This window comes from Leptopilina heterotoma, unplaced genomic scaffold, assembly GCF_015476425.1.
Source record: "Leptopilina heterotoma isolate Lh14 unplaced genomic scaffold, ASM1547642v1 Lhet_167, whole genome shotgun sequence".
Lineage (NCBI taxonomy): Eukaryota > Metazoa > Arthropoda > Insecta > Hymenoptera > Figitidae > Leptopilina > Leptopilina heterotoma.
Genome location: NW_025110883.1, coordinates 603,457 through 626,120, shown reverse-complemented (window position 1 = coordinate 626,120; position 22,664 = coordinate 603,457). Strand labels below are relative to the sequence as shown.

At 28.5% G+C, this 22,664-nt stretch overlaps 1 protein-coding gene across 8 annotated transcripts in view; it reads left to right on the top strand.

Moving 5' to 3' along the window:
* Positions 1–22,664, top strand: part of LOC122499343 (potassium voltage-gated channel subfamily KQT member 1-like) — a 95,074-nt gene that overhangs the window by 48,928 nt on the left and 23,482 nt on the right. For 7 of the 8 annotated variants that reach the window (XM_043607633.1, XM_043607634.1, XM_043607635.1 and 4 more), the window contains 5 exons: positions 2,651–2,739; positions 2,854–3,057; positions 17,773–17,943; positions 21,753–21,887; positions 22,139–22,221. In XM_043607633.1, coding sequence (XP_043463568.1) covers positions 2,879–3,057; positions 17,773–17,943; positions 21,753–21,887; positions 22,139–22,221 — 568 coding nt within the window. In that variant the 5' untranslated portion in view covers positions 2,651–2,739; positions 2,854–2,878. Of the gene's footprint in view, positions 1–2,650; positions 2,740–2,853; positions 3,058–4,815; positions 5,446–17,772; positions 17,944–21,752; positions 21,888–22,138; positions 22,222–22,664 lie in introns of those variants that run through there. The other variant, XM_043607637.1, reaches the window with a different exon arrangement.

The window sequence follows — 22,664 nt, the reverse complement described above, 5'->3', positions numbered from 1 at the left end:
AATCAAGATAAGCATTCTTTCTACTCTCCGAGAAAGGAAACTAAACATTTCCTAGTTTCAAATTTTTTCTTTTATTTTTATTATTCCTCGTTTGGGAAAATATCCCCAAATAGCATTGAGGGTAAGAAGGTAAAATTGGAGTAATATCGAACGAGAATATGAATTTTATAATAAACAAGGAAAAAAGAGGTGATTTATTTAATGGGGCTTTAAAACTTTTTTAAATAAACTGCATCGGGGGATGCAGTTTTCTATTTAATGGTTTCTGGTAATAAATGGTTGGTATATTAGAATTTCTCCAAGGAGAATGCAGTCATAAAGCTACTTTATCGACAGTCGGCTCACGGTAACAGGAGAAAGAGAAAGAAAGTTAAGCAAATAGAAGATAATGGAAGAATGGAAACTCCACAGATCATGAGAAATCAAATGTGACTCAGAAGTCGATACAACAGGATTCTGTATTTGCCAAAAATTCTTCACTTTAAGAATTTCAAATTTCTTACTACATACTTACAAACAACCGTTCTTTTTACTACCACTTTTTGTAACAATCATTTGTTATGACTACTATTTGTAACAGTCATTAATTGATACTACTCTTATAACCACTAATTGTAACTACTACCAAAACTATAAATATTGCTATTACTAACTGTGACAACAATTATTTGTAACTATTATTAACCATTAATTCATACAATCACTATACCAAACACTACTCGAAACAAACATTAATATTATCATTTTTACCTGTAATAACCACCAATTGTTACTGCTGGTATTTGTAGAAATTAATTCTCACGACCATATGGTAATTAATTGTCGCAGCTATTAGTTCTAACAACCATTAAATGTTTTTTTTTGTGATAGTCCCCCACAGCATCTAAACTTGCAGCAACATTGCCTCAATATTGTGAAATTTGCAAACAATATTGACAATATTGCTGCAAGTTTAGATGCTTGGGAGTTGTTTTCAACAATATTTATTTAAAACACTGTTTGTAAGGATTAATTGTTGCAAGCCTTGTTTATAACGAATGATTGTCATAACCATTGTTTGAAACAATGATTATTTGTTATCAACATACTCCAGAATTATTCCAGTTCAATAGTTCGTTTCTTTAATTCTGAAAAATTTAGTCAAAAATTATAATGAATCCGAGAAAAATTATGTGACAGGCAACACGGGCAATTGAATAAGAAAAGAAAAGGATTTTTGATGAGAATGCAATGACCATGGGCAATGTTTCACCCTTCCGTTTCTTTCGCTCGGAATACATATGAGGTTATCGTTTTTGTGACCTCTAGAAAAAGACAGCATGACGAACGACATACCACAATGATTTCCTGTTCTTGTGCACTTTTACATGTCTGCGTGTGTATTTTTTATAAGAACATGAAACGCCCCATCATTTTCGGCGCAAGTCTAAACATTTTTCCCCTCAATGAAAAAGACAGATAATATATTCTAATTAATAATATAATAATAATATAATGTATATAATATAATATATAATAATATAATATAATATAATAATATAATAATAATATAATAATAATAATATAATAATAATAATAATATATAATATAATAATAATATAATAATATAATATAATATAATAGATAATATATTCTAATATTCTCTATTCTATTCCTTAAAAAAGGTAAAAGATACCTGCCGACCTATTCTTCATCTCTATTAACAACGAAGTAGACAAATTGCTGCATTACAGTATTTTCCTCTAAAAAATATTATTGAAAAAAGGAAAAAAAAGTTCATCTATCTCGTAAAATGATTGAATGTCTTGTAAATTAAGGTCGACAATTTCTGCAGGCACAATATATATACATACACTACTTTTGCGACATCGAAAAAAAATTTGGCACACGTTCATAACTAGGTTGATTTTTTGCCAGTGAACTTGTTGCTAGTTATCGCTGTCTAACGAACCATATCATACGCATTATTACTCTCTCAACAGACACCTCAACTATTCTATTTGCTGATTCTTTAATTTCCCAAATACAAATGCGATGCAATAATGTCAATTGCCACTTCTGTATCATTTGGATGAACAAAGTTTTTCTGCAGATATCAACAATTATTTTAAAATAAGTAAAACAAAATTATACCAAATGAACAAATACCAAAAGGTAGATACCAGTATTTTCAACTGTCGAGACTCGAGAGTTTTAACCACCAAGAATTTTAACTACCAAAAGTTCGTACTATAAATAAAATAAACAAAATTTCCAAGTACCAAGGAGTGTGTAACAACCATAGTTTGTAACTAACCAAACGTTACACTTGCCATTAATTTATTCTGCTATCACATGTTATTCTATTAATTAGATTTAAAGATCCAACCATAATCACAGTTTACGATGATGCTCCGAGTTAATTGAAATTAGAATCGAGTTATAATTATCTAAATTATAGACTTACAGAACGATTGGAAATAATTAGACTGTGACAATAATTAACGAATCGAATCCGAATATATAACTAAAACAGCTTAACCATAAATTATAGGATTTTCTCGAAAAATAAAATTCTCTTTGAAAAGTTCATATATGTAATTGAATACATTTTTTTCTGTATTAAAAATTAAGAATTTAACAACAAAGAAATATTGTATTTCTTTTACAGATGATGTGCATTTTTGGAAAACTGTCCTAATCCCACCTGCGACATGTTCAATCGGAATTGTAACAGGTCGGCTAGCTGACAAACAAGACGTGAGTTATAAAATATCATTTTTTTGACAAAATTTAAATTTTAAATTCTTTTCGAAACTAAGAATTTTAGAAAATTAATTTACAAAAGCCCCTGATTTTTTTTCTTTAATAAAGCTATCGTCACTCGACGGCCTTGATAATGACGTCAGAGACGTCATCAGCAGCTGATAGTCCGGCCTTACTACATCGGCCATTATTGACAACGTCTTCTGACAGCCGATTAAAACACAGTAAAAGATCCACGGAAAAGAATGTCGCGCGTTTTTCACCACCGAGCGTGAGGTTTCACAGTCTTGACATGGACCAGAAAACACTTCGGTAAGTACTATTATCATTTCCCAAAAATCTTGGAAGAAAAAATCGAAAAACATTTTTTCGTATAAAAATTTGTTATGAAATTCTCTATGAATTTATTACAAATTTTTATTATAGAAACAAAATAATTTCTATAGAAAGTATAGATTTTAATAGAAACGCATTGGATCGTATGATTAAAATAAAGAACGATTCAAAAAAAAAGTTCCGATGTAGAAAAAGCGGCTTTTTTTAATCCATTAGCACTTTAATAACTTTTATCTTTCCTAAAAAAATGTTTTCAATCATACAATTTTTACATTTTGGATATTTTGTACAATTTTATTTAAAATATTAAATTTTCAATCAAACAGAATTTATGTTTTATTATATCTGTGTATTTTCTACTATATTATAAATTTGTTTTTATTCTTTATTCTTTATACTATTTTAATTTAGAATATTATTCAAAAACTTTTCCAGAGTTACTGCAAATTTTCCTATAAACAATATTTTTTCTCTCCTATTTACAACACGCATTCGCGATATTCCTTTGTGTTAGAAAAACGGATTTCATAAAAAAAAATCACAACTCGAACAAGACAGATAGCATATAGAAAAACAGGAATCAGTTTTTCTATATTAAGTGAAGAAAAAAATCAATTGCCATTTTTACTCTCGTGAAAAAGAAAAATTACAAGAAATATTGTCGAAGAAAAAAATGAAAGTATAATTCAACCTGACACCAAAACACAAAGATAAACGGAGCTGGTAAACTCTTATACAATATATATATATATATATGTATATAAGTGGAAAAATGTTAGAAATATAAGAAGAAAAAAAAGAAAACAAGCAGAAATCATATGAGAGAATATCTGCTTCTTCCGTATCACCTGTGTCTCCCGAGGAAAAGATTTTATTTGATCTCTTTCTCTCTAACTTTGGAATTCACGTCTTTGAGTTTTCACTGCTTTATGAATAAATTTCATAAGGAAATGCATCTCTTGGAAAAATGAACTAAAATACCTGCGGAACAATTCTGGAAAAAAGGAATAAGAAAAAAAGAATGAAACAAACGAGAAGAGTAAACAACCAGAGATGTGAATTATAGAAAAATAAGACACGAGTTTATTTCAAATAGAGGGGGGGAAATATTTACCAAACAATAAGGATAATAAAAAAAAACCGCCAAGATATGGTAAATGGTAAATCCACTATGAAGGATTTAATTCAGCTGCGAATTAAAAATCAATTTCAAAATCGTAACCCAACGTCTCTAAAGACTAAAACTTTCTCCAAGAAACCAATTTTTTTTTTGACAAAACCAAGAAAATCTATCAGTAAAATTTGTAACAAGTCATAAATTTCCGCAACAATAAATTACACCACTTTTGTATTCCTTAAATACGAATTCACGAAACGAGAATTTCATAAATTTTATTTTCGCCTCTTCTTTGAAAAATGGAAAAATTCCGGACGCACAAAATTTATATTTCTAATTCAGAAACTTTTTTCCCTTTTTTTTGTTAAAATTACATGATATTTACGTGCAATACTGTAAAGGGAGAGAGGATGAGAAAAAAAATGGCCAACTTTTTTTTTATTCTCCTTCTCATCTTCACCATTCCTGGTGTCCATAGACATATGGCCTACTTATTTTGTCTCCGCATATTTTGCAAGTGGATAAAAATTGTAGAAATTTGTTTCCTTCTTGAAATGGGTTAAAGTCCCAACACGCAGTAACTTAGAGGGAGGGAGTCAAAAAGAAAAAAAGAAAAAAATAAAAAAAGAGATTCAAAAAGAAAGAGTGAGAGAATGACTTTGCAACATGGGGAGAGAAGAGAGGGTGGAGGGTTCTTTCATTTTTCCTAAAGTGTGTCATTTTGAAGGCACATTCCCACTACTCTCGGTGCGGTGGTGAATGCGCGTGGTCAAAAAGCGAAAAGGTGACGCGACAAAGCGTGCCACAGGCAGCGTGTGTTCCCGGCATCCGTCGCAGGGACACACGAGGTTCCCCTCTCACGTCATGTGCCGTCACGTTCGTCTCCTGCTTCTTTTTCTCAGTTCATTACTGTCAAATCTCAGAAAAAATACACTCATCTTTTTAATTCTATAAAACTTACAACTTCTTTTTCCTCACATTTAATTTTTCTGTAATTAAATTCATTTCTTCGATAAAAAATGCAAAATCGGTACAATAAAATTAAATCTAACAAGTGAAAAGAAAATAATGGAAGACGAGAAATATCTCGTGTGGTGTCGTCGATTTAAAAAATCTAAAATAAAAGTCAAAAATAAGAGTGAGAGGAATTTTTGACGATTCTCGTGTGCAAAGGGAAAAGATTTGTGTTTGTGTCCTATTAGGCGAAAACAAAAGAAAACGCAGATGAAGTTTTGAGACTGTAACTGGTACGTACAAGTTGAAACTACACATATAGGGTCATGAAACAAACTGTCAGAGTTAAACTTGCTTTCCTATCTTCCGGAACATTACGAGAATCCGAAAATTTTTTTTCTTTTTTATTTAAAACTTATAGTATACCTATGAGAACAATGAACTCTTTTCATCCCATTGTTTTTCTTTACCGGAAGCTAATCTCTCGAAAGCGACATTAGTGAACAGAGAGTGTCTGACTTCAAAACTCAACATTTTTTATCAATCATTACTATGATTAAAATAACAAATTCTTCAGTTTTTTTATTAAAAAAATATAAACCTTCGAAATATTCTAATTCACTGTTAATTATGTTAAAATGTTAATATTTAATTTAATAATGTTAATATATAATTTCATTAATCTAAATAAAATGTTCATAAATAAATATAAGTAATCAAAAATTAACAATAAATAATTAAAAAATTAAAAAGTTCATTATTATCAAACAATAACAAAAAATTATATTTAAAAAATTAAAAAACAAAATAATTAATGAAATTTTGCAACAAAAATTGCCAAGAATTTTTAATATGATTGATTGACAAAAAAATTATCTTCTTTTTAAAAATAAAATTGATTTGACAAAATGTATGTAATAAAATTGATAAATCACTTTTTAATAAAACTGATAAATCACATTTTTATGAAATTGAACAGTTTTGAAGTCAAACGAATTTCAGAGAAATGTGTCAAAAACACACGAAACATGAATATCATTTGAGAAGTATACTAAACGTTGTGGAAGAAATATTTCCAAGCTTCGTAAAATAATTCTCAACTTTTCCAAAACTTGTGACAAGTTATGTGCACTGTTAAAAAAGATTGTAAATTTACAACACTTTAATACAAAAAGTGATTGAAAATTTACAAATTTTGTATATGAAATAATTTCAAAAACGCGTGTTTGAAAGATTTGTAAATTTACAATATTTTCAAACAGAAGTGTTTGAAATTTTCAAAAATTTTTGTATGGATTAACTTCAAATACATATGTTTGAAAGATTTGTAAATTTACAATATTTTCAAACAAAAGTGTTTGAAATTTTCAAAAATTTTTGTATGGATTAACTTCAAATACATATGTTTGAAAGATTTGTAAATTTACAATATTTTCAAACAAAAGTGTTTGAAATTTTCAAAAATTTTTGTATGGATTAACTTCAAATACATAAGTTTGAAAAATATGTAAATTTACAACCTTTTCATAAAAAAGTGTTTGAAAAACTTATGTGTAAAATAATTCAATACACATATGTTTTAAAATATTGTAAGTAAATTTACAACTTTTTCATTAAAAAGTACTTAATTAAAATTTTTTTGAGTTTTTATACGAAATTGCTTAAAACATATGTGTTTAATAATTCTCTAAATTAGTTTAAAACATTATTTATAAGTAAATACATTTTCAAATGTTGAAATAACTAAAATTTTTTTTAATCAGTTTAATTAGTTAAATTTGACAAAACTTGTTAAGAGGAAAACAGTTTTTTGGATGATATAATATAATTAATTAATATAGTTATATTGTACAGATTAAAATTTAAAAACTGATAAATTAAATAGAAAAATATTTTTCCATAAAAAATCTGCTGTTCATAAAGTATTGTTTAAATATTTCTTAAACATCTTAATACATATCATAAATTTAACAGAAACGTGAAAAGAAAAAAAGTAAAGAATACAAGAATCGGTTGGTGAAGAATTTTAAAGATATTGAATCTTTAGAAATTTAGAAGAAGTCAAAAAAAGGGAATGGTCCACATGTTTCTTACTACTGATACTTTGCAAGAGATTTTCATAGCCTCCCTTGGTCGAGCGCGTCTAGGCGCAGCTCCCAAGGTTGATGGCTCCATACAAGACACACTATACACAGACAACACTATATACGACTAAGGGTTCAAATCGTAGTGTCGAATTTCCGTAAAAATGCCAATAAAACTTTTTTTTTAATTAATTTACATTTATTGTAACATATCAAAACACAATATAAACAGTTTAGATTTTTCATTTAAATATTTAAATCGTTTTGGTATTTCAAACAGATTTGTTTGAAATTTCAAACAAAACTGTTTGAAGTTTCAAACAAAACTATTTGAAATTTCATTCAAACACTTTGTATTAATTTTCCAAAGAATAATTTGAAAATTTTAAAGAAATGTGTTTTAAAATTTAATAAGAAAATTTGTATTAAATTTAAAAATGTGTGTTGTAGTTTTTCAAAATTGTATATGATAATTGCTTCAAACATTTTTGTATAAAATTTGGAACAAAAATTTTTAACAGTGTGGACATTTCATTTTTTAATAACTTTTTCTTATTTTTAGTTTATTTTTTTATTAAAGACATGTATAGTTTAAATAATGTTAATTCTGTAAATTATCATTTATTCAAATAATAATTAAGATTTATATTAATTTTATTTACTTAGAACGTTTATTTAACTAATTAGCAATTATTCATTTATAAAAATCAAATACGACTAAAAATATTAGTTATTTTGAAAAAGAAACGCCTAATACAACAAATTAATTTATTTTGAAATCATTATTATTATTATTAATATTATTTAAATAATGAATAGAATTAAATTAAATTCGCGAGTAAAAATGTTTGGCACAAAAAAATACACAGAAGTAAACATAATTGTCTACTTATTGTCACATTTGGTTGAACGTGGAAATAAATTTAAATCAATTATTATACTTTGGTGTGCCGCCAACATGTGTAACTTATAAATGAAGTCATCAATGAATATCCCAACGGGAAGTTGCCAATGTTAACGATTGGTTCAATAATGGGCCATGCTTGGTACCCAATGGTTTTTTCTTGGCAAAACAATTGGCAACCATCATTGGACCACCAATGGTTTAAACTTGGGATGATCACGCTACTGCCAATGATCGGTAGCCAAGCATCGGGCCTATATTAGTTGCCAAGGAATTGCCAAGGAGACAAAATCGATTTTCAAAAGCTTGATTTTTTATTGGCAGCCAACAAAAAACAAAGGTTTTGAAAATTGATTTTTTTTAATTATTAATTAAAATTTATTTTTAAAAAATATATTTTTCAAAAATTTATTTTAAAAAAATATATATTTTTTTAAATTAATAGAACATATTAATTTAATTTGTCACCTCTGGTAAAACAAAGATGAAAGACTGATAAATTCCCTCACTTTATATTTTACAGTGGAGGAATGACTGTGAATGTCTTTGCGAGAGAGGAGCAGGTACTTATATAGAGCCAGTGAGAAAGGTCACAAGCGAGAAGAAATCACTAGCATGCACTCTGGCGGCGCTTGTCGGAACTGTTTTCTGGCGCGCATGCATATCCTGACGTTATCGACACAGCGCTTGGCAACCAACGTTGCGCCACTTCCGACAAGCGCCGCCAGAGTGCATGCTAGTGATTTCTTCTCGCTTGTGACCTTTCTCACTGGCTCTATATAAGTACCTGCTCCTCTCTCGCAAAGACATTCACAGTCATCCCTCCACTGTAAAATATAAAGTGAGGGAATTTATCAGTCTTTCATCTTTGTTTTACCAGAGGTGACAAATTAAATTAATATGTTCTATTAATTTAAAAAAATATATACCTATTTTTAAAAAATATATTTTTTTTAAAAATAATTTTTTGAAAAATATATTTTTTAAAAATAAATTTTAATTAATAATTAAGAAAAATCAATTTTCAAAACCTTTGTTTTTTGTTGGCTGCCAATAAAAAATCAAGCTTTTGAAAATCGATTTTGTTTCCTTGGCAATTCCTTGGCAACTAATATTGGCCCGATGCTTGGCTACCGATCATTGGCAGTAGCGTGATCATCCCAAGTTTAAACCATTGGTGGTCCAATGATGGTTGCCATTAATGTTCCAATAATGGAACGGAGTTCGCCAAGCATGGCCCATTATTGAACCAATCGTTTACTTCCCATTGGGTTCATTCTGTATCGTGCTTTACATATGAAATGCCTAATCAGAATATATATGTGCCATTACTTTTTCGTTAAAAAAGCAGGTGGCAAAGACACGAGATTTATTCTGCTCTTTTATGTGTATAAATATAGGCGCGTATATTAAAACATAATTCTTTCATCATAACCATCATCATAGACAATTTCATTTGATATTTTAATATTAAATCTTCTAACATTGTAAATATGTATATATATTTTAAAGCTTTATTATTCTCGTTAAAAACTTTTTTTATTACTCTCACTGCAACTTTCAATATTACAATATTACATTTCTACAATTTATATGTCCAATAGAAATTTTCATTTAATATTCATTAAAAAATTAAATCAACAAGAACTATTTTAATCACAATTTTTTGTTTTCACGACTAATATAATTATTTATTACATTTATTATTATTATTTATATTTTATATGGCAAAGAGTAATAATAATAATTATTGTCGTTTTAATTTATAATGTTACTTATTATTCTCACTTTTGTTGCTTACTACTATTCTTTCAATGCAATTATTTTAATTATAATTTTGTTTATTTTTGTTGAAATAATTATACATTTAAAATTTTTTACTCTCTTAGTTACTCTAGTGATTCCTTCTGCAGAAATTTAAGGAATTAAGTATTTAATATATAAAATACTTCTTTAAAATTTGTTTAAAAGTGGAATTTTCCTGTTATACATGAAAACGAAACTGCTCTTTACGTTTTTGCAAAACATAATATTTTTTTCTATCATAAATTCTTATACATAATTTATTTATAAGAAGGGTTGAATGGTAATGTTATTTTGTGTACTTTAATGCACACGAATGCACTCGACTAAATAAAAATCGTGTTATACGATCGTTTTTTAAAAAAAAAGCCAGAAACATTTCGAGAAATTTATTTCAAACATTTCCTTCAAATATCTGCTATCAAAAAATTCGCTATCAAAAAATCAAATTACCATTACTTTCGATGTACCTAATATCAGAAAAAATGTGTATTGCCTAGTATCATATCCATCACATTTTCAGTACATAATTAAAAGAAGAAAACTTTCCTTCCTTTAAAAGTGAGAAAAAAGGTCCAAATAAAAGAGAAAAAAAGAAGAAGAAGAAGAAGAGGAAAAGTAGTGACTTGTCAATGTGGCGCACTCACCTTAAAGTTGAACACTTCATTTAAAAGTTTCGATTACTGAAATGTCAAAAGTTTTTCTCAAAAGACTTTTTGAAATCTATCGCAACTCGTTTTCACCGAGTCGATAGACAATCATTCGGACAGTTTCCTGTCGGATTTTCAATTTGGTTCGCAAAGAAAGAAACGAAAAGATGCAAAAGAAAAATGGGAGACTGAGAGAGATGGACAGAAAATTTGTGAAAAGAAGACGAACGGGAGCGAAAAGTTCGTTTCAAAAAGTTAACGGTAGTAACGGTTAACGATAGTACCAATATACCCCATCTATGTTTGCTTAATTAAGACTCACTGATATATATCAAGCATTCGGTGATTGATTTCCCGCCAAGTTCACGTACGGCATTCACGATGCAACGCTCAGAACCATTGAGGATGATCGATCGCGGTTTGGCTCCAAAACGAACCATCTCTTTTCCCTATTTATTATTATTATTTTTCTCTCTTTTTTTAATATATTTAAACCGCCAACAAAATGCAACGGCCAGGAAATTTCCTCATATGTCTCACTATAAAACGTAGAGAGCTGAGCTAGTCATGAATTATCAGTCCATTAGCCTTTTACATGCTCTCAAATAAATAAAACATCGGCTCTAAATATTTCAGTAGTACATTGAGATATGTAAGGGGTAAAATTCCCCAAGACTCTACAAGAAAAATTTGTTTTTTAATTACAACAATTTAGTTGCAATAACAAAAACATTCTCAATACCACAAAAATACATGAAACTTGCCACTAATTAAGTAGCAAATTATTCGCTTTATTATTTTCAGTACAAATACTAGAAAAATAATTTAATAATTACTGGAATAATTTAATTTCTTCCTACAAATATGTATATATTCATAATAATACGTACTAAAGTGATTTAAAAACAAAAAATGGCAAATAAATTGATTGTTGGCACAATGAGGTCGTTATTTGAAGTGCAGGGAGTTAATAATGGCAGGGTCATCACACTCGTAACTAATCGTTCTGCTCTAAAATGGATATGTACGCGTCAAGTAATACTCGTGTTTATTTTCGCAACGGCTGATCCGTAAACGCTCTGACTGGAAATACTCTCAAGAGAATTTGCCATTGAAGTTTTCAAGCCAATATGTGTACGTAGACAAATGTGCGTCAATATTCAATTAAAAAAATACCAATCACATTTTTTTACATATAATAGTAGAAATTATATTTTACTAATGTAGGAATTCAAATTTTTCGTGTCTTGTAATTTAGGTCAATGCGTAAGGATATTTTTCTCTCCCTCTCTCTCCTTTTTTCCCTCTCTCTGTCTCTTTGAGGACTCTGTGTTTCATCGACCTTCCTTAAAAGCGAGCCTTTGATCTCAAATAATATTATTAAATTTCGTCTCGACCCCAATTTAACAAAGCATTTCTCTAGCATTCTTTTTTTAATTTCCTATTTTTCACACTCGAAATATCTTAATAAAATTTTTTCCTCATTGTAAAAATGAAACTGTAATCAGAGACTATGAAACTAGCGTCGACCTTTTAAACAGGTACATATCAAAATTTCTAAAATAGATGGATAATTTTTCATGTTATCACGTCGTGTAATAAAAGATTCTGGTGTAATAAAGTAATTTCGTTTCACAAATAAATTTATAAAACACGAAAGGAGATATTTAGATAATGTTTTATTCAGACTGCGTCTGATCAAAAACTGACTTTACTACTTAAAATATATATTCACATTCTAAGTGGTAAAGGCAATCTTTTGTGATATATGAAACATTTACCTACAAAAAGAAAATTTACACTATCAATTAATTTTTCTTAGTTAAAACTTCCAATTTTTACAATAATTGTTTATTACAATGGAAAAAAATTATATTTATTTTTTGTTAAAACCGTTTTGTTAATAACATTTTTAAAAAAAGTTTCTGCCTTTTTATCATAAAATAATTTACTATTATAGTAATTGATAGTTATATAAGTTGATTATCGTAACAATAGTCAGAAAATGTTATTTGATCAGAAAAAAATTACCTCTGTATAAAAGAAAAAAAAACTTTATGTAATTTGATTTTTCTTGAAAATACCTCTTTTTTGCTGTAAATGCAAGTTTTATTTTCGCAAAATCTCTCTCCATGTAAAAGAAATTTTTCTCCCAGGTGGAAATTGCAAGATTTCATGACTTTATACCGACTCCTTTTGTATATAAATAAATAATAAAAGAAAGTGAGTTTAACTAAAGAAATGTGAGTGACCTGCTAATTTTCATTTCCGTAACTTGAAAAATATTCAGTACGATTCAAAAGAAAATGAAAAATCCTTAAGGAATATTATTATAAAAGATGAATTTGTATCATTAAAAAACCTTCCTTCTACTTTCTATTCATATACCAAGGCGACTATTAAGAATATTTTGTCTCTTTAAATTTATGAATTCAAAGTGTGGTTACAAGTTCAATTCATCATGCAATTTTTTTCCTTTTTTTAAGCTTATAAAGTTATTTTCATTAAAATAGATTACATAATGTCCAACAAAAATGAAAGGAAATTAGAGATTAATTTAATATCCTAAAAAAATTTTTTAAAAAAATTATTATTATTAATAATATATTGTTTTTACTTTTACTAGTATTTTTAGTAAAACTAGTATTATTTTAATTTTTCACTGATTGGCTGAAAAGTAACTAAAATTTTTAATATGTGTGACAGAAATTTTGACTAATTTTTAATTGACTAGTCAGTGAAAAATGACTGATATTTAAGTAATTTTTAACTGATTTTCAGTAAAATTTCAATTTATTGAAATCGCGAGAATATAGTAACTGAGTCTCAGTCAAATTTCACTGATCTTCAGTGGAATTTCACTGATACAGATTTCGAGCTTTAATCAAACAGTTGAAATTTTAATTAAACGGAAAAGTTCATTTAATCAAGAGATTCTTTTGCCGAAATCAAGAGAATCGCATTGATTGCAAACTTATAGTTAAATTCGAGAATGCAATACTGATTTATTTATAAAACACAAAATAAAAATTGTTTTTCCAATTTTTATCTATTTTATTTAGCATTTATGGTTACATTGTATTTTATAAAATTGTATAAAATAGTACAATTAAATCGGAAATAATGGTAGTTCAAAAAATTAATAATTATTTGTAATAAAAATATTTTTCGTTAAACCATTTTCTCAAATAAATAAAAAACAAAAAACATCTTTTTTTCTAATTAAAAATTGTTTTCTCGTTGCAATCAATAAAACTCTTAAACAAGGACACTTGAAAGCAATGGTACTTTTAAAAATAGCACTGGCTTCGTATTTTCAAACGTTACAGAAACTTGTTTCATTAAAAAAAAGAAGAAAGTTACAATCTGATAAAAATAAAAGTACTAGAACAATTATGCAAGAGAATTTTTCACCCCATTGCCATTAGGTCACAATCTGTCGTTTGTGATACTAATAAAGAATAATTATTGTCAAGGAGTTAAATAATCACACACAAGTTACAATTCTAAAGAACCACATATAAGGGGACTTTTAAAACCTCTTTTTTTGTATAGATGTTTTATTTCAGAGAGAGAATAAGAAACTTCTTTTGAAGTCAATTCATGCCTTTTTTTTGAAAAACTAGAAACGTGCCTATTGAGAAAATTACATGCGGAAAAAATATGATTGTGTTAGAATACGAAGAAACCTTTTAAGAACCCTTGAAAGGTTTTCGAGTTCGCCTTTTATTTTTTTTCTTTTTAGACCTTTTTTTATTTTTCTCCCTTATTTTCCTCCCCCATTTTCTTATGCTGCTTTTGCGAGAATAATGCAAAAAGAATCAAAGAAAAGGAAACGATCTTATGTAGCTGGTAATGTTAGTAGCGCGTGTATTGGCAAAAGAGCGTTTTTCAACGAGTGAACTTACTCGAAACTTCTGACTCTGCCCTATGCTTTGTTGCTGTTGCCGTTTTCTCTCTCTCTCTCTCTTTTTTTTTTTTTTTGCTCATAAACTCCTGCATTTCTTAAGAAAGTTTCAACTTGCACCAAGTTACTTTTCTTAGACTTTTGGTTCTGAAATACACATACACTATCAAAGGAAAAGAAAATCTGAATGAAGATGATTCACTGTGATGCTGAAAATAATTGATATTCATGTGAAAGGAAAAGCAATACATGTATCGTAAATCCATCGAAATGTACAGATGTATATTTATTTATGTATCAATTTCTTTTTGTACTGATTTCGCGCATCCACTCGAAAATAAAACCATTCCTATATCATTACATGATGATGGATGGATTTTTTTTCCACCACATGTCTCCTAATGCCCTGCGGAAAATTGATTTCATTTGGACAAATCGAAAAATACGACAAACTTTTATTGATAATGTAAAACATAAATTTTGGTCAACAAAAATTTGGACACAAATTTGCTACAGTTGTCCTATTTTTCTATCTCATGACAAAGATTTAAAAGAAGATAATTAAATGAAAAAAAATAGAATAGAAAAATAAATAAAAAGCAAAACTTCAGTTTTGGATAAGTAGAGTAAAGAAAAGAAATTTGCAGAACAGAAAAAATTGGCAACCTATCGGTATTTAGGTGCGCCACGAAAATTTTTCCTCAGGGGGAAAGGATCATGATATTCCAATCAACCCCCTACTTTCCCTCTCCTTCATCTCCCATCTAGTTCAGATTAGAGTCAGGGTGTGGCAAATGGAGTCTATGTTGCTCTGTTGCTCGGATAAGAAACTAATGGAAGTTCCGTTTACTGCTAAATTGATTATCCGCCTCTACGAAAGAGAAAATGAAACGTAATTGACGTAAAATGATAAAAATAAACTTTATACGATTATGACTTTTGTGAGCCCTAAGACCCCTACTTACAACACACTGGATTATGTCAATCCTCAATAAGTATTAGAGAAGAGGAAACTAATCCATAATTTCTTCAAAATTTAACATTTTCATTTCTTAAAAGCACTAGAATTATGTTGTTATCAGTACCATAATTTTTAACTGTAAATTCAAAAAATTACCGTTTACAAATTCATTTAAGTAACAAATAATAAAAGCTTGAAAAATTCTTCATAACACAAAACTTATGAAACCTAAAAAAAAAAATTTCGACACAAATGAAAAATGGAACCGATAAATAAATTTTTTTTTCCAAAATCTACACTTCGTCAATTCCGCACCAGAAAATCAGAATACAAACGACTACGGGAGATCTAAAAAAACGAAAGGGGGAAAACATCAGCATTTTTCTACTTTAGCAAGGCTTTTCGTGTGATCCTTTCTCACAACAGATAAGAAAGCTCCCTAAAGCTTTGCTTCTTGGAATATTCAGAGGGTCGCCTCGTAAGAGAATTTCAAGGTGATGGACACGACGATTCCAAAGGAAAAAGTTATCGGGAGACAAGTGTGTATGTGTATTTATAGGAAAAGTAGAAAAACCGCAATGAGGCGAAAAACGAGCCAAGGTAGAGATCCAAAATGCAGATGAGAGGACGCGGTCTTGATACATGGAATATCTCTCTACAGTGAAAAGAAAAATAAAATGTAATGAGCAAAAAAAGGGAGAAAAAAAGTGAACGACACATCCTCTGACTGTCCCATGGCTCAATGCCAGACGATTGTCAGTGGAACCTCGGAAAACTGCGATCTTCGAATTTCAATCCAAACGTCCTCGGGCTTTACCCAAATCACTAAATTTCCATATAACCGAACAAATCTTTGAATTGAATTGGAGTAAAGTTTCCAGCTGATGACATTTGATCGACGTAATTCTAATTCGACGCGATAGGATCGAGATTTATATCCTTTATATTTTCTCATCTTTTGCTTTTTACTCTATAAAAATTCATGTCGAGGGAATTTCACTTTTCGACTGCAAAGAGCTATTCACAATTTTCAGCAATAAATTCTTGACAGTGATTAAATTCACACTAATTGCGAACAATTTCCAAATTTCATGCCTCTTCATCATTTTATACAAATTTTACTAATTACTAATACAAAAAAAAGTAGGTTCAGTTTTAGGATAATTTAATTACAATCGATTCAATTACTAATTGTTCTTATAAAATTAATTCTTGGTACAGTTAATTATCAGCACTTTGAGTTAGAATTTTCAATAATTACTTGACTTTAATTTCAGATGAATTGCTCAACTATTATGAATTGCAGATTTTTATAAAGATCAAAATGACGTGGTTTTGAAACAAAATTCCAATTGTATTATAATTAGGTTTGAATTAACTTGTACGAAATATAAAAATAAACGTTGTTTTTTTGTTCTGTCAAAAGAGTGAAAAATCTCAGCGACTTACGGGAAAAAGATTATATTAGCCGTACTGACTACTGTAAAAAATGATCAAGGATTATGGCACTTCATAAAAAGGAGAGTTCTCTAATATAGAATATTTCCATCAGACTGGAAAATTCGCGTCTAAAGAAGATTATGTTGACTGATAGAAGCGAACGTGCTTAACGTTCTTAACATCTTTCTTTTTTTTATATTTTTAAATCTCTTGCGTGAATTATATATACGACTCCCAAAAGTGTAATTCAGACAATCATTAATATTATCTCCGGAGAGACAACAATTTTGTTCTTAACTAAAATTTAGTTTCTTTTATTTACTTTGGAAATTTGAATTGATAAAAATTCCCAATAATTTTGTATCTTGATACGAAAACAATTCATTAGACAATTTTATGCAAGTAATTAGCAGTTGACTAATATTTATTAGTAAATACCAAATAGTAAGTAATTCGAAAGAAAATTTTGACCAATTTTTTCATTGTTTAAAAGTAAAAAAAGCAAAAAATTTCTAAATCCAGTATGTAAACCCTATACACGAAAGAAGCACTCAACTTGATGAAAAAGTTTCGTGGCAGTAAAAGAAGAGAAGAAATTGAATCTTTAGCATTTTTTCTTTGAATGACAGATGAGGCATAAAAGGTGTTAATTATCGAAAACCATTTTGAAATATATTAAATAAACATAAGAGGGGATTTAATTCTACAAAGTGCTTTCTCCTTTAGTCATTATACGACTATTCTATATTATAGTATATGTGATATTGTACAAGTTTGAAAAGATTTGAAAGACCCAACTTATACAACTTTCTCAATTCGTCTTTTTGTTTTTTCCAAATTAACAAGTACTTTTTGATTATTATTTTTGCAGGAGCGGCGGCGCAGGTGGACGTCTGGCAGCTCCGCGGATGTCACTTTTGGGACGCCCGGTCAATTATCGGGCGACTCGTCGCGATGCCCGCTATCGTCGACTCCAAGCCCGTGTTTATAATTTTCTCGAACGACCCCGTGGCATTTATGCTGTGACTTACCACATGATAGTGTAAGTATTGTTTTTCATTTTTACTTCCAGGATTTAAACATAATAATTACGTCACCATAAATCATTAATGTCAATCGCAATGCCGTCGGAAATAGGGGAGAAAAAAGCACAGTCACTTTCGAAGGAGAAATTGACCCCAAAAATTTTATGCAGGGAAGAAAGAATATTATCTACCACTGGAGGAATGTAATCTTTACAATTAATAACAATTTTTTATAACAATGCATTTTTCTTCTCTCCTAGTGCTCCAGAAAAAAGTTTCTAATCTCTACTTCTTTTCTTTTCTTTTCTTTACGATACTAAAGATATAATCTACCTCTCTTCATTACAAAAAAGGTTGTCATATCACGCAATAAATTTCAAGTTCTAGTAACTTATGTAGAATTTGGTTTTCTTTTTTTGATAAGAAAGAATTATATATTGAAAAATTGTTCTGCTAGATACTTAGATTTCCCTCTCTTCTATTATATATCGTGCGTAAGCGAAAATTAAGGTAAATTGTATTTTAATTAATGAAGATAAGAACGTGCTTAATGGAAGGTAGCTTAAAAGCGGAAAATTTGAATTAATTTCAAAATGACAAAAGCAATTGTAAATAATCAGAAACCAACTTTTAATATAATTTAAACCTGATAAAAAGTAAGGATGGTATTTTTACTAAGTAAAAACGTTACTAGCTAAGAAACCATGATATTTATCAACAATAAGGATAAATTCTCCAGTTTATCAAAACAAGTTTTCATCTTCATCATATTTATAAAAATTATTCGATTTTGCTTTCAACGATAAGATAACAGCCTGTCAATTTTTTATAGGAAAAGTTTTTTTCCATTTTTTTTTCTTCTCCCACTGACCATTTTACGAAAATTTTCTCCATTTTTCTGTTGCACTGTTCTTTTATCTGTTATCGTTCGCATCACGGACCACTTGTTTCCATTTGGCACACGACCCTTTCTCTCTTTCTCTCTCGACTTGCGATAGAATAACCTTGTTGTGTACAAATGTCAGTAATATCGATCACTATAAATAGCGACGGATAGCTTTTACATCAAAATTCAAAATCCAATATGACGCATCGTGTATATAACGGTAAATGAGATGAAATGTTACTGAGCTTGCAGGAGTAACGCATTATCAAATAGAATCAAAATTGCTTTAGTCCAGTCATGCGTGGCACTCTGATCATTAAACGCAAAAGAATGTTTCCGGCATTTCTCGAGACTGCATTTTATCAATATAATTTATCATTGAATTTCATCAAAGAATTTCCCTAGATAAAAATTTTATATAGATATATAAATCAAAGGAATTTCATTATTATTCCTCCATTTACAATTTCACGACAATTAACTCCGGAGAATTTAGAGAAATTATTTAACATAATAAATAATCCCTAAAGTGCCTTGACGACATAAAAATAAAATTCTCAAATTATGCAGATTCCCAATGGGAAATGCCAGTGTAGTGCCGATGTTCACCACTGGTTTAGTACTCAGACGATTGTTCGGCGTATTATAGCCGAGCCTCGACAATTAGTGCTGGCGCAGTACAGAATTTTTGTTTCGCCAAAGCTTGGACAAGCCACGGCGGCAAGTGCTGGCTGAGTATAGAAAAATTGTTCACAACGCTCTTTGCCAACATTGCTTTTTTGACATAAACTTGAAAAAAATTATAAAAAAAGTTTATGAATGTTTATAAATATAAATTTATTCAAAAAATTAATATTTTACTTTTTGGTTGTTCATTTTTTATTCTTATTAAATTTAATAATAACAATTTAACACAATTGTCTAATTTTGTAAATAATAAATTATTTAAACAAATTAAAATTATAAACAAAATTTAAACTTTAATCTCAATAATAATTTGGTTCCTATTAAAATACTATTATACTTCTTACTATGAATAAAAAATTATTAAAAAATTACCACGTAATTTAAGAATTACATAAAATGTTAAATGCAATAAGTAAAGTAATTTAATTTTTAAAAATTTAGTTTAATTTATTTTATTTCAATTTATTATTTCTAACGTATCCCTATTTTTGTCTCATCTTTGACTCAATAATTGTATGTCTGAATGATACTGAGATATTAATACTTTACTGTACACATGTGTCGTTAGCATAGTAGTTAGAGCGTTAGTCAGTTAGTCCGTAGGTCGTAAGTTCGATTCCCCTCGTCAGCAATTTTGTTTATTTTCATAGGTTTGCGATATTTCTTGATTCCAATCGTTAGGTACTAAAATATGAAAAACTAATGCACACTTACTGTAATTGTTTATTATTTAATTTTTAAATGTTATAAACAATTTTTTTCTACTTCATTTACTATATCCATTGTTAGTCTCCATCTTTAATACAATTTCTTTAAGAAGAGAAATATTTTATGAATAATAACTATTTATTAATATTATTTACCATTTTGTTGTTAAATTATTTATAATTATTAATTTACGACTAATTAATAACAATACGGCATTTATTGCGGCAATATTCTCAGCCAGCACTGGTCCAGTGCTGCGCCAGCGCTGTCTGGCAGCACTGACAGACAGTACTTCGGCAGCGCCAGACGGCGTTATCATCCCAGTGCCATGCCAGTGCTGGCTCTCAGCCTTGCCGCCAGTGCTGCCAGTGCTGGCGCAGTACTACGCCAGTTGTAAATTTCCCATTGGGTTGGGGAATTAAAATTCCTATTCTAATTCTGTCTTTCTCGATTCATTATTCTCCATTGGACATTTTTAAAAAATCCTACAATATAGATTGCCTCAAAAAGAAACAATTTTAAGAAACTTATAACAATTTCTTTTCCACTAAAAATTTTTTAATTATCTACCATTTTCAATCACTTGAATTTTTAGAAATTATTTATTATTATCTAAAAAAAAGAATAAATTATCTATCATTCTTAATTAATGAGCAATTATTATAATAATAATAAGTATATAAAAAAATTTATAAAATATAAATAGAAAAATAAAAATTTATTATAATTATTTTATAATACTTTATTTTAAAGTAGGTCTTTAACATTATCTTTAATTAAAATATTCAAAAAGTTAATAACAGTGAAAATGTTTTAAAAGTTTTCAAGTAATATAGAAATGGTATAGTTTCAATTAATTATCAAATACTGCGGGTCTAATGTTATCATACAGAATCTACCCTCTATCGTTTTCAACTATCTTTTCATGTAAAATCACAATATATCTTCGGTAGATATTTTATTGTTCAGATCTTTTTGTAGATTTGACAGGGGACGTAAAATAAAACTGTCTCTCTTATATGAGAACTTGAAAATTATTGGTTAAAGAAATTCCCTGCAGACGATTTTCCTTCGAAAAATATTGATATTAAAAGAAAAAATAAAACTTTTCTATAAAATACAAAGCACAATAAAAAAAATCAAAAGAAGTAGAAAACAGTAAACAAGTTACAATTTTACAAAAATTACTGATTATAATTATTAGGTACTTAATTAATTAATTGAAAAAAAGTAACAAGTTGCGAGAGGATATTCGATTGGAATTTTAATTACAATTAATTAGAGTTTAATTACAAAAAATTTCTTAATTAAATTAAAAAGAAACTGTGTTATATACAATTTTCCACTACGAGTTATGAATAATTCGAAACTACTGAAAAGAACGAAAAGAACAATTTTTGTACTTTGTAAAATATTTTCAAGCATAAATAATTTTAAAATTTCTTTTCAATTTCCATTTCTGTGTCATATTTACAAAATGTTTATAAAACGAATTTTGAAAATATTCTCAAGAATAAAAATTTCTTGGAATTTTTTCTTTTTTAGATTTTGTATGGTCTTTACTTGTCTGGTCCTCTCCGTGTTCAGTACTATAGACGAATACCAAGACGAGGCTGGCGTTCTACTTTTTTACATGGAAATGGTAGTTGTCGTCTGGTTTGCTGTCGAATTTATCTTTAGGTAAGAAAATCAATGTGTTCGTTAAATTTAATTTCCTAATTTCATCATCATCATGAAATCAAATAAGAATTTTTCTTTCAATATAAAACATTTTTTTCTTTCCATCGACAGAATATTTCCTACGTTTTATACATGAAATTTTATTTTTTTGATTCATATTTAAATTTAAAATATAAAATAATCATTTTCCATTAGAAATACATTATGTTTCTTTTTTTTACAATGCTTGTAGCCATTTTCCTGGTTTCCAGATTATGGTCCTCAGGATGTCGATCGAGGTACCAAACGGCCATTGGCCGATTAAAATTTCTCCGAAGACCTTTTTGTATCATCGGTAAGTGAAACATCTTTGAAATTGCATTTTTAAATTTTTTAAATTTTAGGTGAAAAATTCAGGTAAGATTGCGAGATAATAGTGGCTTTTCTTTATTTTCTAATTTTCTTTTTTTATTACTATTATTTATAGAATTATTATTCTCACTATTATTATTATTGACCGTATTATTTGTAATTATTTTTTTAGAATGGAAACTGAATAAATTAAATTTCCGATTCTAATTTTCTCATGCATTGTTTCTCGGGAGAAATTCTTTTTTTAACATATTCAATTATTTTTCCACTTAGTATGTCATCTAAAAACGAAACCGTATGACTTTTAAAATCGATTTTACATTTATTGCATGACAAGAATTTCTTATTTGAAGGATTTTAAAATAGATCCTTAATAATGACGAGAAAAAATTTCCTCTACTTGATATGATTATTCTCCTCATGCGA